Source organism: Tachysurus vachellii, chromosome 15, assembly GCF_030014155.1.
Source record: "Tachysurus vachellii isolate PV-2020 chromosome 15, HZAU_Pvac_v1, whole genome shotgun sequence".
Taxonomy (NCBI): Eukaryota; Metazoa; Chordata; class Actinopteri; order Siluriformes; family Bagridae; genus Tachysurus; species Tachysurus vachellii.
Window position 1 is genome coordinate 7090609 of NC_083474.1, and position 17694 is coordinate 7108302.

The 17694-nt window shown below is 38.4% G+C and overlaps 1 protein-coding gene across 2 annotated transcripts in view; it reads right to left on the bottom strand.

The window, feature by feature from the left end:
* The window catches only part of cadm1b (cell adhesion molecule 1b), a 180354-nt gene that overhangs the window by 53356 nt on the left and 109304 nt on the right, over positions 1–17694 (bottom strand). For both annotated transcript variants that reach the window (XM_060888143.1, XM_060888142.1), the window contains exons 2-3: positions 8810–8830; positions 88–234 (exon numbers count right to left, since the gene is read on the bottom strand). In XM_060888143.1, coding sequence (XP_060744126.1) covers positions 88–234; positions 8810–8830 — 168 coding nt within the window. The remainder of the gene's footprint in view (positions 1–87; positions 235–8809; positions 8831–17694) is intronic.

Sequence of the window (17694 nt, forward strand, 5' to 3'; positions counted from 1 at the left end):
ACAAGGTATGAAATAAAATAGATGTGACTACATCTACACTAGAGATCTGTATCTCTGATGTGAATGAGAGCTGGAAGATGTTCTTACGTCTGACATCTCTGAAGTAAATGGTCTGTCTGTTGGGGTTAAGGAGCTGGATGACTGAGTCGTCGTTGTTTTTCACCCGGCAGCTGATGGTGGCCGTTTCACCCTCGATCACCGACACGTTCGCCGTCACCAGGTTCTGACCCTGTGCTGTACAGACAAAGGAAGAGAATACAATCAAGACATTTTATACAATATTATACAATAATTTTATACAATATTCCTGCATTTTTAACCCTTTTCACCAGGACACAAGCTTTCAAAATGAGACTTATTTGAGACATTTTCGATCAGTATAAACAAATGAAATATCTTATCACCGCAAGTCTAATATAAAATGACTTTCACAGAATTTTAGTGGATGGAGATACTTTTAAATGTTAGATGCTTATGAACAAACACTTGGGGCATCTCAGAGAGCAGAAATGACTTGATATCAGTTTCGTTTGCATGATATCTTTGATACTTCTCTATGAATATATTGCCACTAGTAGGCTAGGTAAAAAACATTAACACTTAAGAAAAACTACAAAATCTCAAAGTCATTCTTTCTACATTTATATGAGTCATTAACTACCACTGGTGAATCTGATATGACAAACAAATTTATTTACAGCATTTGGCAGACACCCTTATCCAGAGTGACTTACATTATTTCATATTTATACAACCGAGCAATTGAGGGTTAAGGGCCTTGCTCAGGGGCCCAACAGTGGCATCTTAATGGACCTGGTATCGAACTCACAACCTTCCGATTGGTAGCCCAAGACCTTAACCACTAGGTTACCACATGCCCAAACACTGAACATGGACACAAACAAAACAAAAGGTTGAAATTCTATTTTTTTTTTTGGCCTCTGGTAAAAAGACTTCAACTTCCTAGACCTTGTTAGTACTTTGCTAAAGTCATGTCTTGGATTAGAATGAGAGCAAATATTAAATGTGATGTGCATTAAGAGTGAGGCTGTGTTAGTAAAGAAAATGGAACAATGGCATAATAAACAGACTTTATTATCTATTTAAAACAGAATAACATTCATTTCATTCCCAAAAATGACATTCTATATTATTCTGTTATCATGAATATATTATTTATGTTATATATTCATTTTAGATATAGCATGCGACTCTAAATGTTATGCTTTTTTTAAAGAATATTATTGGTCTTGGTCTTCTTTTAGTTTTGTACATTACACTATGCTTCTTAGACGGTGTGTTTTTTTGGCCTTGTGACTTATTGATAGGCTTCAAACGCATGATGAACCACCACAAAGGCAGTCAACAAAGTTCTGTCAGTGTCGGCAATTTCTACTGCCGGCGCCGTCGTCTTGTCTAAAATATAATTAACATGCCGTTTCTCACACTAAGCTACATTGAGATAAAAAGTAATGGCACTGATTTCAACCGACGATGTCTCTGAATTTCAACATAAATGCTTAATATAAAGGTTCATTGCTCTCTAAGAGTTCTACATAAAACCATTTCTTATGGGAAAAAGGTTTTATTGGCCAAATATGGATATAGATCAATACAGAACCTCAAGGAACATCTTTTTTTATATAGAACCTCAAAAGGAACATATTTTTATGAGTTTAGAGTCTTTACGAAGTTTCTAACACAGCATATAACCCTTAAGAAGAAGATGCTCTGTCCTGACAGAGGCTGTACAGTAAATCCCATTGTGAATGATGCGATATGCTACCAAGGACATCAGAGCTTTCCTATGCTTGCAAGAAATGTTTAAAAGAATCACTGTTGAATTTGCTGCTTAAAAAAAGAAAAACAGCAGGAATTACAATTGCAGGAGGTTCCCTCTTATGGACTAAAATAGCTACTGAATATCAGTCAGAACGTCACAACTGATCAAAATACAGCTTCTGGTAAAAGCAACCAATAGGACGACAGAATAGTTGAAAGAATAGACCAATGGACATGTTCAAAAGAGTGAGATTTAATACAAGCACATATATCATCAAACTTGCAATATCTAGAATGTTGGATCTTTAAACAAAGGCACACTGTGTAAAACAATACGAAACGAAATGAAACAAAACAAAGGATATGATGTTACTACACCGATGTTCGTTCGAAGATGGTGAAGGGATAAAAATGATGTTGTTGTAGCAGGAGATTAAAGCACACACACTGTAAAACCAGCATGCTGAACATTGTTGGATTTTCATAGATGGAAACCCTAGAAATTGCACAGGGAATGTTGAAAACTCGGTGCTGTGGACGTATTGATTTTACACGGCTGTGTGTTTAACTGGCGAGTGTGAAGCAGCTGCGTTACAAGCCTGCAGATCACAGCAGGAAGAAGAGAGAACTGGTAATTGCCGCTCAAGGCAGAACTTTATCGGACCTCTCCATCTAAACACATGGTGATGGAAGCTGGCAATCAACACTAAGCTCTTGATGGCATAATATCTGCTTGCCATGTAAGCCTACGCACACACACACACACACACACACACACACACACACACCAGCATAAACATAACCACCCACCTTCTCCCACACACCAAGTCTAACCTTTTTACAACTGTTGCTAATTAGAATCGGCAACACACTCGATCATTTCAGCTCTTACTCATGCTCAAGACTGGATTTTCTTTCCTTTTTAGAGAAATCGCATCACCTTGGTTTAGATTTTCATCCCAAAAGCAAAAAAGGCTAGTAAACACTTTGAAATACCTCAAACTCCCACACAATAGAAAGGCAACCTTAAATGATAGCTGGAAAGTAAACAAGCAATGCAAATTTGCATGATCACTCAATCAGCCATCTCGGAAACCCTTTTGATATTTAGAAAAGACTACAGAAAGCGTCTCGGGTTTTCCTCTCTTTGACAGGTACGTAAATAAATAAAGAAATAAATGAGAAAACTGTTCAGCTCAGGGACAAGATTCACAAATGACCTGGCCTAGACATAGCATAACACTCCGCCAGTGGAAATAAAGCAAGTAAACAATGCTATAATGTCCTGGGCATGTGGGGATGTGGGAAATAATATTGCTTTTCTTTATGAATGAGCATTAGCGAGCACAGAGAGCGCGGGGTGTCACAGACACAAGAGATATGCCGTGCTGCCGCAAACTGCAACCGTGCCTGAGGTTAAACATCCGTGACTCTGGGTTTCACATTGCCACATTGGCGCTGTGGAGGGGGGGAAGAAAAGAAAACATAAATAAATAAATGAAACCTCCAGGCTTGGCTAGAAAGGCTGTCAGCAGCTGAGGAAAATGTTTCGGCCAGTTGTCCATTGGGGAAAAAAAGAATATTCTCCAGAACAAATCCAATAAAACGCTTTAATTCTCTACTTCTCTGTTTTCCTCTAAAAATGCCGCATTATTAAATCGACCAAAGGCGTTTGTTCTCAAGATGAGTAAGCTATGATATTCGGATAAATAAAGACAGATGTGATTTAGGATTCAGAAAATCTTTTAACATTTCTGCATTTAAGAGCCATTTCCGCAGAGAGCAAGCCTCCACAGTGTGGGTAATGCGGCTTATTATTTAGCTATTAATCTTAAAGTACATTATTCGGTAACGTTGTAGTACTCGGGGCTTAGTCACAAAATATTTTAAAGGTCCTGCTCCTTGGATGGTCATAAACATAGGTGGAATTGCACTTGCACATCTTGGTCTCCGGCCTACGAAGTGTCAAAATGTTTTTTTCAGCACCACCAGAAATCTTTTCTCTGAGCAAGTACGTGTTTCCATTGCAACATGATTACAGTACCCTTACAGTTCAATATGCAAACATGTCTCTCTGCATGCAGAGTTGTAGAGCATCCAGAAATTTAAAGTGACTACATACTTATTTGTACTAACCTATAATACCAGAGTAGAGTAGTTTTACAATTACATTTATAGCATTTGGCAGGTGATCTTACTCAGAGTGACTTACAAAAAGGATTCCACGCTCTCACCTCACGGTTCGATTCCTGGGCAGGGAACCAACCCAGTCACTGAGGGGTTAACTCTCAGTGCTGGTTCCAAGCCTGGATAAAAATGGGAAGGTTGCATCAGGAAGGACATTCGGCGTAAACCCTGGGCCAAATCAAATATGCAGATCAGATACTCCTTTGTAGAGACCCCAAACAGGGAGCAGACGAAGGACAACAACAACATACAGCTGAGCAGTTGAGGGTTAAGGGCCCTGCTCAAGGGCACAGCGCTGTTTTTTTGGTGGTCCGGGGTTTTTAGCTTGCAACCTTTCAATCAACAGTTCAACACCAATGAGCTTCCACTTGCCACTACCACTGGAGCTTGCTTTGCTGGACATCTTAGTTTTCAATATTGTACCAACAGTTATATAACCCTAAAGCCAACCCTAACCCTAAACCCTAAACCCTAAACCTAGCTGAAGCAGGTTAATACCTGGACTGAGTAACGTATGTACTGTACTACACACAAGGTGTTGATTAATAAGTCCTTCTCAAGAAAAGAAGAGTTCCTTTGGGAACATGTATTTTCTTGTCGGTTCACAGCAAACCTTTGCTTCAACATTTCTTCTTTATTTCTAATAGGCTTGACTGTCAAGCACCAACTCAGTGCAGTGTGACTAGCAGGTCCTGCTGAAAAAGAAGGCACTGGCCTGGATTTATCCTCGGATGGATGAACGAGCAAGAGAATCAGGTACGGGTCAGAGGAGTGCTGTAGTGCTATGTGTGCTTGAGGAAGGGAAGGAGGAGGAGTAGTGGCACACCAACCCCTTCATCAATCCTCAAAGGAGAGCCTGCTGTTCTGTTTCCATCTCACTACAAACCACAGTATCGAAAGCTGATATTTATATGTTCAACTGAGAATAAAAACCGCATTTGATCTGAAACAATCAAGATCAGTGAAGATGTTAATTGTATGGTTAATACTGTGGGCATAAAATTGTATATTAAATACAGTCTGCGTGCCAGTGTAGAAGTAAAATGAAATGTGTGGTCAAGATGCAAATCAGCTGTGCTGTCAACACTTCATGCTTTAAAAAGGTTTGATAAAAACGTGCCTGCTTTACCCGACATTCTGTGAGGGAAAAGACTAAATTAAAAAAAAAGCGTCTTTAAGAGGCCTTTTTTTTATGTTACATTAAGATATACTCCACATGTTCACTCTATTAGAAACAACTGTAATCTACACGTTTATTCAGTTATCTGATCAGACGCTTATGTGGCAGCAACACAGTCCATAAAATCATACAGATATAGGTCAAGAGCTTCAGTTAATGTTCAGACTGACAAAAACGTGTGATCTGTGTGACTTTGATCGTAGCTTGGATGTTGGTATTTCAGAGACTGCTGATCTCCTGGGATTTTTTTTTTCACACAGCTGTCTCTTTAGTTTGCACAGAATGGTGCAAAAAAACAAAAAAAAAAATATTAAGTGAGCAAGAGCTCTGTTGGTTTAAGCTGTGTGTAAGAGTCTTGTTGAAAAGAGATGCCAGAGGAAAATGGCCAGGAAGGATATAGTAACTCATATAATCACTTATTACAACAGCGGTGAGCAGAAAAGCATCTACTGTTATATCCCACTCACCTCCAGGTTTGATGTGCAGTGTGTTCACAGTTTACACAAACTTTAAAGGACTGGCAATGTGCCATATGGAACTGCACAATTGGTCCACGAGTCTTTCCCAGGAATTTTTCAATGAGAAAGCCAGGCTGGGATTATGAGCTGCTTCCCCAAACATGCCCGCACTGGGTCCTGGATTCGGTCTCGAGCCAAGTGTAAAAACAGCGCTATTGGCAACTGAGTACAGATGTGGATTTAGATCCCTAATGAATGAGCTAGAGGTGACAGTAGCAAGCAAAAACTGTCTGAGACTATATGAGGAAGAAACCTTGAGCAGAACCAAAGACCCAAAAGGAACCCATCCTCTGTGTGGGAGACACCAGAGTATAAACCACTGCTCTTATATAGGACAGTTGTATACTATGAGATAAAACGTGTGTTGAACGACCAACCTGATAGATAAATAGATAGACAGACACACAGACAGACAGACAGACAGACAGATAGATAGATAGATAGATAGATAGATAGATAGATAGATAGATAGATAGATAGATAGATAGATAGATAGATAGATAGATAGATAGAGAGCTGAGTGAGAATGCTGTAGTTATAGACAGAGAGATGAGTGAGCATGCTGTAGTTACTGTATAGACAAAGGTGAGTGAGAATGCTGTCGTTATAGACAAAGGTGAGTGAGAATGCTGTAGTTATAGACAGAGAGCTGAGTGAGAATGCTGTAGTTATAGACAGAGAGCTGAGTGAGAATGCTGTAGTTATAGACAGAGAGCTGAGTGAGAATGCTGTAGTTATAGACAAAGGTGAGTGAGAATGCTGTAGTTATAGACAAAGGTGAGTGAGAATGCTGTAGTTATAGACAGAGAGATGAGTGAGAATGCTGTAGTTATAGACAGAGAGATGAGTGAGAATGCTGTAGTTATAGACAGAGAGCTGAGTGAGAATGCTGTAGTTATAGACAGAGAGATGAGTGAGAATGCTGTAGTTATAGACAGAGAGATGAGTGAGAATGCTGTAGTTATAGACAGAGAGCTGAGTGAGAATGCTGTAGTTATAGACAGAGAGCTGAGTGAGAATGCTGTAGTTATAGACAGAGAGATGAGTGAGAATGCTGTAGTTATAGACAGAGAGCTGAGTGAGAATGCTGTACTGTAGTTATAGACAAAGGTGAGTGAGAATGCTGTAGTTATAGACAGAGAGCTGAGTGAGAATGCTGTAGTTATAGACAGAGAGCTGAGTGAGAATGCTGTAGTTATAGACAGAGAGCTGAGTGAGAATGCTGTAGTTATAGACAGAGAGCTGAGTGAGAATGCTGTAGTTATAGACAGAGAGCTGAGTGAGAATGCTGTAGTTATAGACAAAGGTGAGTGAGAATGCTGTAGTTATAGACAGAGAGCTGAGTGAGAATGCTGTAGTTATAGACAAAGCTGAGTGAGAATGCTGTAGTTATAGACAAAGGTGAGTGAGAATGCTGTAGTTATAGACAGAGAGCTGAGTGAGAATGCTGTAGTTATAGACAGAGAGCTGAGTGAGAATGCTGTAGTTATAGACAGAGAGCTGAGTGAGAATGCTGTAGTTATAGACAGAGAGATGAGTGAGAATGCTGTAGTTATAGACAGAGAGATGAGTGAGAATGCTGTAGTTATAGACAGAGAGCTGAGTGAGAATGCTGTAGTTATAGACAGAGAGATGAGTGAGAATGCTGTAGTTATAGACAGAGAGCTGAGTGAGAATGCTGTACTGTAGTTATAGACAAAGGTGAGTGAGAATGCTGTAGTTATAGACAGAGAGCTGAGTGAGAATGCTGTAGTTATAGACAGAGAGCTGAGTGAGAATGCTGTAGTTATAGACAGAGAGCTGAGTGAGAATGCTGTAGTTATAGACAAAGGTGAGTGAGAATGCTGTAGTTATAGACAGAGAGCTGAGTGAGAATGCTGTAGTTATAGACAAAGCTGAGTGAGAATGCTGTAGTTATAGACAAAGGTGAGTGAGAATGCTGTAGTTATAGACAGAGAGCTGAGTGAGAATGCTGTAGTTATAGACAGAGAGCTGAGTGAGAATGCTGTAGTTATAGACAGAGAGCTGAGTGAGAATGCTGTAGTTATAGACAGAGAGCTGAGTGAGAATGCTGTAGTTATAGACAGAGAGCTGAGTGAGAATGCTGTAGTTATAGACAGAGCTGAGTGAGAATGCTGTAGTTATAGACAGAGCTGAGTGAGAATGCTGTAGTTATAGACAGAGAGCTGAGTGAGAATGCTGTAGTTATAGACAAAGCTGAGTGAGAATGCTGTAGTTATAGACAGAGAGATGAGTGAGAATGCTGTAGTTATAGACAGAATGTTGTGTGAATATTGTCCTCCATGAAGGAGCACAAAGAAGCTGAGTTTGTCCTTCATGTTTTAAACTAAATAATATCTAAAAAGCACTAAGATGTCAATCCATTCAGCTCTGTAATGTGTTTTATAAAGACCAGATCCTGATCTTTCTAGTGAAAGCCACAGCCACAAAACTGATCAGGATTGAAATGGGTTTCATTCTCTACTATTTGTTGCTGCACTACCTAAAATTAATTTGAATTGCTTAAATTGTCCTATTGATGTGTGGTCCTTGAATACACTAATACTCGTGCTGAAATTTTCTTTGAACTGAACTAGGTAGTGAGGTGCAGGGAGCACTTTGGGCATGTGTGGGAGGACGCTGTAATCTTTCACATTGATGCCATGGTTATATGAAGGAAATGCTTTATACATATTTTATATTTATGCCTGAATTATTATCTGCCCATTGACATGAATGCTAAAGTGAATGTTTCCATTTATCTCTAGTAGAAATGTATTTTCCCGTAAGGTTTCTGGGTCGACTCATATGAAAAAAATTCTTTGTTTCCGGTTTCGTTGGCCTTGGTTATTTTGCACTAGGATATTTCTCAGCTCCCTGTGAAATTCTGAGCTACTTTCCCCCCACTGGCCTTCAAGAAAACTTGTTCTTAAACCTTTTAACCTGTGACACTTACAAACTCCTGTGAAAGGGAAGGTTACTGAATAGAGCTGAAATACATTTTGCTTTGCGGAAGCATTCGAGTCATTCATGTCAGAAACAGCAGGCATGTGGATGGAATTTAATGTTATTGGTTGGAGGACATGCAACTAGAAGAGCTAACAATGCACTGTACAAACACAGAGAAGTAAATAAATTATACCTGTTATTATCTGGGTAGCTCCTGAGGAAGCACAGGGACAGAAGATATGACAGACATGTTAAAACTTAGACTGGATTTTTTTTCTCACATAATAATCACATATCATAATAATCTGAACTCGTCGTTGCATTTCAGAATCAACACTTTTTACTATTTCACCTGTGAAATCGACTTCAAATTTGAGATGTTCGTGAACAAGCACTTAACAGGCAGTGAGCAGAGATATGTCATGTTTTGTGGAAAGTGGGCGGAGACATACGGAGTGTGTAGAGTGTGCGGAGACATATAGAGTGTTTTGCAGAGTGGGCAGAGACATATAGTGTTTCTGCAGAGCGGGTGGATACATTTAATGTGTGTATAGAGTGTAATGTAGTGGTTGTGTGTGGAAAAATTACACGACAAAAGAAATGATGTTAAATTGCAACAGATCTAAAAATTAAAATAATAATCTCAAAAACAGATAAACATTATCCTTGCAAAATTTCTGTATCTCCCCATAAGATATACACAAAATTCAGCAACACATAAATGACAGAACAAAACAAAACACTGGTGAAATTCCACATGCCACACATCTGTATGCAGTAAGAGCAAAAAATGCTACATAAATACTGAATGTGTGAGTTACGTCAAAGTACAAAGTTTCAATCTGAGGCAGAGACTTACAGCGTGCCTCCTCAAACGTCTGCGTCTCTTTGCCGAGCACACCTCACCAAAGTAAACCACATTTTTTTGGATGCTGCAGGAGACATTCTTTCATTAGAGAGAGTCATTACCATGGTTCATGCTTGAACTAGCAGCTAATGACTCCTTCCCTAGAAAAAAAATGTAACCCCTACATACTCAGCCCCGACACCATACATGCCTCGGTCAATAAAGCTAGCGCTCGTTATGACACGGCAGCGGGATGGTGATTAGACCGCTGTCAGTCTTCTGACATGGCTGCGATAGACAGATTTAGCGTTTGATGCCATTCAGGTGGATGGAGGTGCGCTGTTATCTACTCTTCACAGGAGGGGATGAATCCTACGCAGGCGGAGGATTATTTCACAGCAGTGATTGACAATGCTGTCATCCGAGCAGGAAGGATAAGTTAGTCTTCGCTGCCTTTTAGTTTAAGAGTGAAGCTAGCCAATCGCGAGTGTCTATGCATACGGGGGGAAAAAAGCTGTGTCACGAGGAGTGTGTCCTGGGAAGAAACTGGGATGGAAAAAATTTTCTATGAAAATAATAACAGTTAGGGAGAGAAAATGGTTATAAGGTTAAAGGTTACTTCATTCATTGATACATTGAGTCTGTGCTGGTAACACTGAACAGGAAGGATGGAATACTTCATAAATTCAAAGTCATACATTCGCACATAAAGACAACTGAATGTAATTAATCCATGTTTTTTTTTTTTGGAAGAAACCGGAGAATTCTGAATAAACCTGAACAGTATCTCACTAATATTACACATTTTGCATGAAGATTCACTGCATTGTTTGCACTCAGATATATACAGCGGTTGGAGAGTGGCAATCATAAAGACTTGGAGAACTTACAGCAGTGAGCTCTATTTACAGCAAGAAGTGCATAATTTTAGTTTTAAATCCACACGGAAATGTAAACATGATTATTAGCGTTTTTTTTTTCCCTGAGCATTTAATCTGATTTTAAACATGCAAGAATCACAAAAGGGACTTCAAGTAGTTATCACAGTGTTTCCTTCAATACTCTAAATAGACACTTGTAAATGATACCTGAATAGAGAACAAAAGATACAAGCCTCCAAACCATACACACAGAATGTGAGAAGATCATCAACCTACTGCTAAAGATGTCACACATGCTTCACTTTTCAAAGGTGGAATAAAGCGCATTATAACAGAGCTGCTTGTAGCACCAGGCCATAATCTGCCATTGTTTTTGGGTCTGAAGTATAACGATCCTTATATGCTGCCTTCATTTGCTATCACAATGATCGGCAATGCAAGTTTCTACTTAAGGAAGTCGCACAATTTGTCCATATTAATTTTGATCAATTCTATGCATGTTTTATCTTTTTACACTGTGAAAATAGTGTATTAGACTAAAATTTTATTATTGACAGCAAGCTAGGCTAACTGAGTAATATGTCTTATGGTGCCAAAATAAATAGAAAAAAGAAATAGATACTGTACGAACGCGACAACAAAGCACGTGAAGATGCCACACTCGAAATTACCGCTTCGAAGTGGGAAGTAGGATCATTCCGAGGTGAAGCATGTAAAGGCAGTGTTAATCAGATTTCACAAGTTAAGGATAAGGTCAGTGCTAAAAGCAAGTAAGAATAAAAGGCAGTCGTTATCTAGAGGTGACCAACTGCAGGATCTAAAAACTCAAGGATGAAACTGAGTTTAAGTTTAATTATGACTAAAAATGCATAGATTTTATCACAGGGCTTGTTCTCAAATTTGATTTGTCAGAATGTGTTGTGTAGTCTATAACTTCAGATTTATTTGTTTATATTAATACACTCCTTCTAATATGTTATTGTTTATATAGTAACATACAGAATGACATACTGTATCCTCTACAGTATGTTCTATATGACCTAAAGGCCTTGATTATACTTGCTTTAAACCACACATACGTACACTTTGGATTGCTGACTCACATTTCCTATTGTTGTTTAGAGTACATCTTTCACACATTTATGGGATAGTGGTGGCTAAATTGGTTAAGGCTCTGGGAAGGTCATGGTTCAATCCCCAGCACTACCAAGCCCCTTAACCCTCCCTGCTCCAAGGGTGCTGTATCATATGATACCCAAGCTCCAAAGTTTTAACGGAGCTTGCCATTCTGTGTAAGTTTGCTGTGAAGAAATTAGTGTACATAAAGTATGCAGGTGAGGATGTGACCAATACTGCGTACGGCTCTGTTGCTTTTGGCCGTGCATGCACTTATGCAGGTCATGTGTGCAGTATAAACCCTTTTCAGCCTAAAAGTAAACAGAATTTTAAAAATGATGGAATTACTGACATGGTGACGCTCACTGTAAGTAGACATTTAGCCAACATTTATGGAAGAAGCCAAAGTTTTGTAACAATCCAGTCTTCAGGACAGGAATGTTTCTTGAAATTTGCAGTTTCTTACTAACATAAATTCATTCTTTGTTTCCTTCAATAAAGAGACGGAGGGTGTGTCCCAAATCACATAAAGTAAATAAGATATATACAATACTGTAGTTTTCAGTAAAAGTAAATGAATGAAGCAAAATATTTAAAATGGAAAGATTACATTCCTAATAACAGAAAAATAAAAACAATATTTTTTTGTGTATCTTAATTTAAACCAATATTTTTGTCTCCTCAACTCCTCTGTTTCCCACAACCGTTCCCCGTCACTCATGGTACACGTCTGTTTTGGAAACGAATGATGTCATCACACAAAAAAAATATGTACGGGTTACTTTACTTCCTGAACAAATGCGGATCAGAGTCTGACTTGTGTTGACGTTCAGGTGGAATCACCTCCTCCAGGTAGCCTGGGGTTCAGTATCAGGGTTCCATGCACTTCCCGGTCCACATGACAGCTTTCACATTAACAGTTTATCATGTGAACCATGCTCATTGACAGCACTGTGAGCTGATTATATATAATACAATATAATAATTAAGTAACATAACAAGCAACATACTAAAATGATTTCCTCTTGCTGTAATATTGAATATTAGCATAGTTGGGAATAGCGACAGCACACCCCTGCATGCCTGTGCCAGTATTCAGTATATCTTCAAAATTATTCATGCAATATTGCTTAATTATTTTTAGATATAGTACAAATCCCCTAACGTGATAAGATCATGTAGAGTTTGATCAAATGTGTTTTCCTCTTCTGTCCATAATGCATAATGATACATGCTCAAGAAAAGAGTGATAGCACATTTCTCACTCACATTCAGAATCAGAAGGCTCAGTTTCCTGTCTCAGGAAGCACATCAGCGGGACAGGAGAAGGAAGAGGAAGATAATGAGGACATCAGGATGAAGAGCGCTGACAGGATATGTCATCCTCTCAGCAGGGTCAATGGCACTCAGGATGCTGAAGTTGCACTCAGTGCTGTCTGTGATCTTATCCATCATCCTGCTCTGGCCTGATAAACCGAATTTTACGACCAACCATTACAGATACTGCTGATATTGTTTAATAATAATAAAAAAAAAACACTTCTACATTTTATAGTAATCTGCTTATTTATCTACTTCAGGAACTAATAAGCTCGTTTAAAAGCAATGGTTAATGAGCATAAGCATTACTACTAAATGAGGCATTAACCTTATTCCACCTCTATGGAAAATCATTCAGACAATACGCTTGAGGCTCGCAAGGGTTTCTGGGACAAACTAGGAGCTGTGTGTGCTGCTATCGGTCTCTGCACAGCATCTGCGCTATTCACGCGCTGCATTTTGCGATCATATAACAGCATCTGTGAACCACAATTCCATTCACGAGCTCTCGCACAAACGCTGCCTCAATTTGTTTGCTATTTTAATGTCTACCAGGGAGCCGCAATCAGACACCTGTCAGGAACACCTGCTGCGTTTTTCACACGGGCTTAAAAAAAAAAGAAGAAGAACATGCACCTTTTTTTGTTTTCGCTTCACAGTTTATAATCAACGCTGAGTTTCCAATCTGCGGCCGCCATTTTTTCAATTTCCTACTTGCCTTCTCTCGGTCAAATCATACCGTAAATCAGTCACGGACGTGTGAGGGCCGAGTGCAAATGTGTTCGGTGATGGAAACTTATAAAGCCTAAACATATAAACAATAAACGTGGGGGGAACAAATGATAATGGATGCACTGACACAATGGTCCATTTAGCATTCATACAAGTAATACAGCACGCTAGGTTAAAGTGCTCTTATTTTTTTTTTTTTTCTTTTTTTCTTTTTGGTTGAGTGTGTTTCTTATTCAATGTACACATTTATAACCCACAAAGAACCTCAGAGCACAGCAGGGCCTCTGAAGAACCCTCGATTCCTCTTGGGCTGCAATGCTGAAGGAAGAAAATGGGTGAAGAATCTGAAACCCACTTGCATTTGGTTGCTATTCCCATTGAAGGCTTTCAGTGCGTGCTCTTAAAATAGTGCTTTAAATGCCTATCATGAAAGGAGTTGTGAAAGAAAAAGAAAAAAGAAACAGCGCCTCTAAAGACGAATCATTATAAGAAAAAAGAACACATTGCAGTCGTGGTGGGATCTGAAATCCCTGATTCAATGACAAACTGTTTAAAGAGCACGCTGAGCAAATAAAAAAGCTTTCATTCATAAACGCAATGACATTTTTCTTCCTAAATACAAACGCAGGCTCTCGGTACGTTTTGGGCGCACGCGTTATTCTGGACGGAGATAAATATTAAATGTTTGTACAGTGGCTCCTGTGTGAATTATAAATCATTGTGAGTTATGAATATATTGCATGACTGCATCAGCTGCCAGTGATGTATTACAGGCTACCTAATTCTCTAATAAAAAGATGAGCGACGGTTAATCATTTGGCATTTTTGCAGTGTGAACTTGGTGAGTTTAAAGAGCGCGGTGGGAGATTACAGCACCGTGAACTGCCCTTTTCCAACTGACAAAAGCATAAACAGCCTTTAATAAACCTTGTAAGGGTGTTATACTAGAACAAACTGTACAATCATCACCCGAAAATGTCAGTCACAAGGCCTACTACAGCTAAAATCAATGCTGTTCAAAAAAGCACAAAAAATACACATCATGGCACAGTTAAGATGTTTTTCAGGCATTTAATTTCAGATTGAAGTATCTTGAGTAAAAAGGGCATTAAAAATATACACTGGAAAAAAAAAGTAATACGTGGTCAGCCAGGTTTAATAAAATATTTTACATTTCAAATAGTTGACACTTATAATAAACTTCATTTAAACAAGTTTCTTAATAAGACCTACTAGATTGAATGATGTAGGTGTGAACCTCTTGCTTAATATTATTCAGGGTTTTGAAAATACCTGATCAAATCACGTTCCGTGTACAAAAACTAATTGTGTTAATGGTAAAGTGGAACCAATAGACGCCTTTAAACGAGAAAAATTCAACTAGCTTTTTTTCATTGTACACACTAATACCTGCTTATTATTAAACCTACATAGCAAACATGTAAACAAACAACGTAAGATTTTAGCGTATTTTAATTAATAATGATCATCACATCTCAAAGTACTTTATTACTCTTAAAGCACAGCAATTTGGCAAAGGTTACAATATTTACTTTATGAATGAACAAGACATCATAGTTTTAGTAGTTACGTGAGAAAATGTATAGTTATATTATAAAACTATACTGTAAATAGTCATTGGGGAATGGCGGCTTAGTAGATGCGAGTACTTTTGCTTCATACCTCTGGGGTTGGGTTCAAAATCAGCCCTGTGAGCATGGCAATTTCATCCTGGGCTATGGGCTTTCCTTTGGGAACTCTGGTTTCCGCCTCCAGTACAAAGATACATGATAGCTTGGTTGGCATCTCTAAATTGTCCTTTGTGTGTGAATGTGTGTGTGTGTGTGTGTGTGTGTGTGTGTGTGTGTGTGTGTGTGTGTGTGTGTGTGTGTGTGTGCAATTTTGCTCTGCAATGGTTTGGAAGCTCCAGCCTTGTGCCCCAAGTCCCCTGGAGTAGACCTCAGGCTTTCTTTGACCCTGTGCATGCAGGATAAGTGCTACAGAAAATAAATGGATGGATAAAGTCATCTCTCACCATTCTCTCTTTTTTCATGTTCTTATATAATCACATCTTTTCTAACAAAATAATCAATGCCTGAGTGGTGTGATGCAAAGAGAAACAAAGCAGAGTGCCATTACTTCCCTGTAGTTAATTATATTCCTATAACAATACATCTCAGTGTTTTACTCCTCTAACACCACAGCCATTTGTCAATGGTACAAATTTTTTGATTAGTTAATGGTTCACACTGAACCATTAACTTTTTATAGTTAAATTTTATAATGCGGAACATCCATGAGACAAGATAGTTCCTATTATTGTCAGGCCCATGCAGTCAATGGACTCTAATTCCTAGAACATAACATGGCTTACAAACATGGCTGCCACTGACTACACACTGTTAAATACACCACTATTAACCTGTTCCCAATCACTGAACCTCTGATCACAAGCACCTGTTCTCAACCTCATACAACTTCATTTAATTGACACTCACTCACTGAATGTTTGTGTAGTAGTTTTGCTCTGTTCATTTTGTGCATCTGATATGACCAGCCCTTGTATTTCAGTGTTATTATTATTATTATTATCATTATTATTATTTTTATTATTACATTTTTTAATGTTTCTTGACTCAGGCGTTTGTGTTTCCTAGGATTTTTTTTATTTGCCTGACCTATGCCTGCTGTTTAACATTGATTCTGCCACATTTTCTGGATTCTTCTGCCCTGATCTCATTACCTGATAGTCATCACTTACATTAAAACAGCTATAAACAGTCAACGAGGTTAATAATGAACTTCAACCTGCCTAGTCACCGAAAAAACTGGAAAGCATAAAGCACAAAGTCCTCTGTCATTAAGATATATATACTGCATAATCCAATAATATTCCTCAATATCAATAACCCCCCTTTTTTTAAGCAGTTTATCATTAGCCTATTAAATATTATTATTATTATTATTATTATTATTATTATTATTATTATTATGTCATACCATACAAGTGCCTCTACATCAGATGTTATTATAGAAAGCATAATGTATTAGAATGAGCATATTAAATGATTTAAATGACAGCTGACACCACTGACACTTATGCCCCCTTTCTACCAGAAAGAACCGGGTGCTGGTTCAAAGTTGGTTCCACTGATCCACAACCATCACAGGGCCGAGTCTTACGTCACTGTATACGTGTCATCTTTCCCAGCAACTTTAGCGCAGCAACGGCAAACACAAACACAACATCAACAATGGCGGATGTTGCTTTACTGATCCAAAGTGTACGTGTAGCTCCATGTAATTTGTATAAATGGAGGTTGCAATCGAGAATAACCGATTTTTAACCGATAACATTATTTTATCATTAACACAGAAAAAAAGTTAGCCTCAGCATGTAGCTACCTACTATCATGTGTGCTGATAATGTATCATATTGCGGTAAAGTAAAACTTTATTAAACATTAGTATACTTAAGGTACATTATCAAATGCGCTAACAGTAACCCCGCCCTCAGCCCCGCCCACATCCCCTGACACAAGCGGTTCTTAAGTCTAGACCAGCAACGTTTTGGTGCTACTTAAGAACCACTTTTCCTGGTTCAGAGCCGGTGATTTGGGTGGCAAAAAAGAAAGAACTGATTCTACATTAGGCTCCGAACCAGCACTCAAACTGCCTCGGTGGAAAAGGGGCATTAGAGTCACTGTCTTCAACCCCTTTTTTCTTAATGCCAAATATTTTCTATACTTTATATTTATTAAAAAGAACCATTTTCCATTAAAAATAAGCGTTTGTGCAATGCAAACTCCCCTTGGATGTTAAAGTTTCTTCAGAGAACCATACACCCTGACAAAGAACCATTTAAGAACCTTTATTTTTAAGACTGTGTTTGTATGTGTAACTTTTTTGTGTGCCAGACTGGTTCTTTGTTATCACTACAGGTCACATAAGGCTGACAAAATAAGTAAAGACACCTACAGTATAAATCTTTTTTCCTACACATTCGTGTATATATTTTCTTGTCTCTACATTGTTCAGGAGTATGAAAAGTACAATATAACAGTACATGACACAGATATCTGAGTTCCTATATTATTATTCATTTTACTGTATGCTACACCCAAATAAAAGATGTTGCAAGAAACAAATACCACAAAAACTATGTGATAGAGCGCTTTTAAC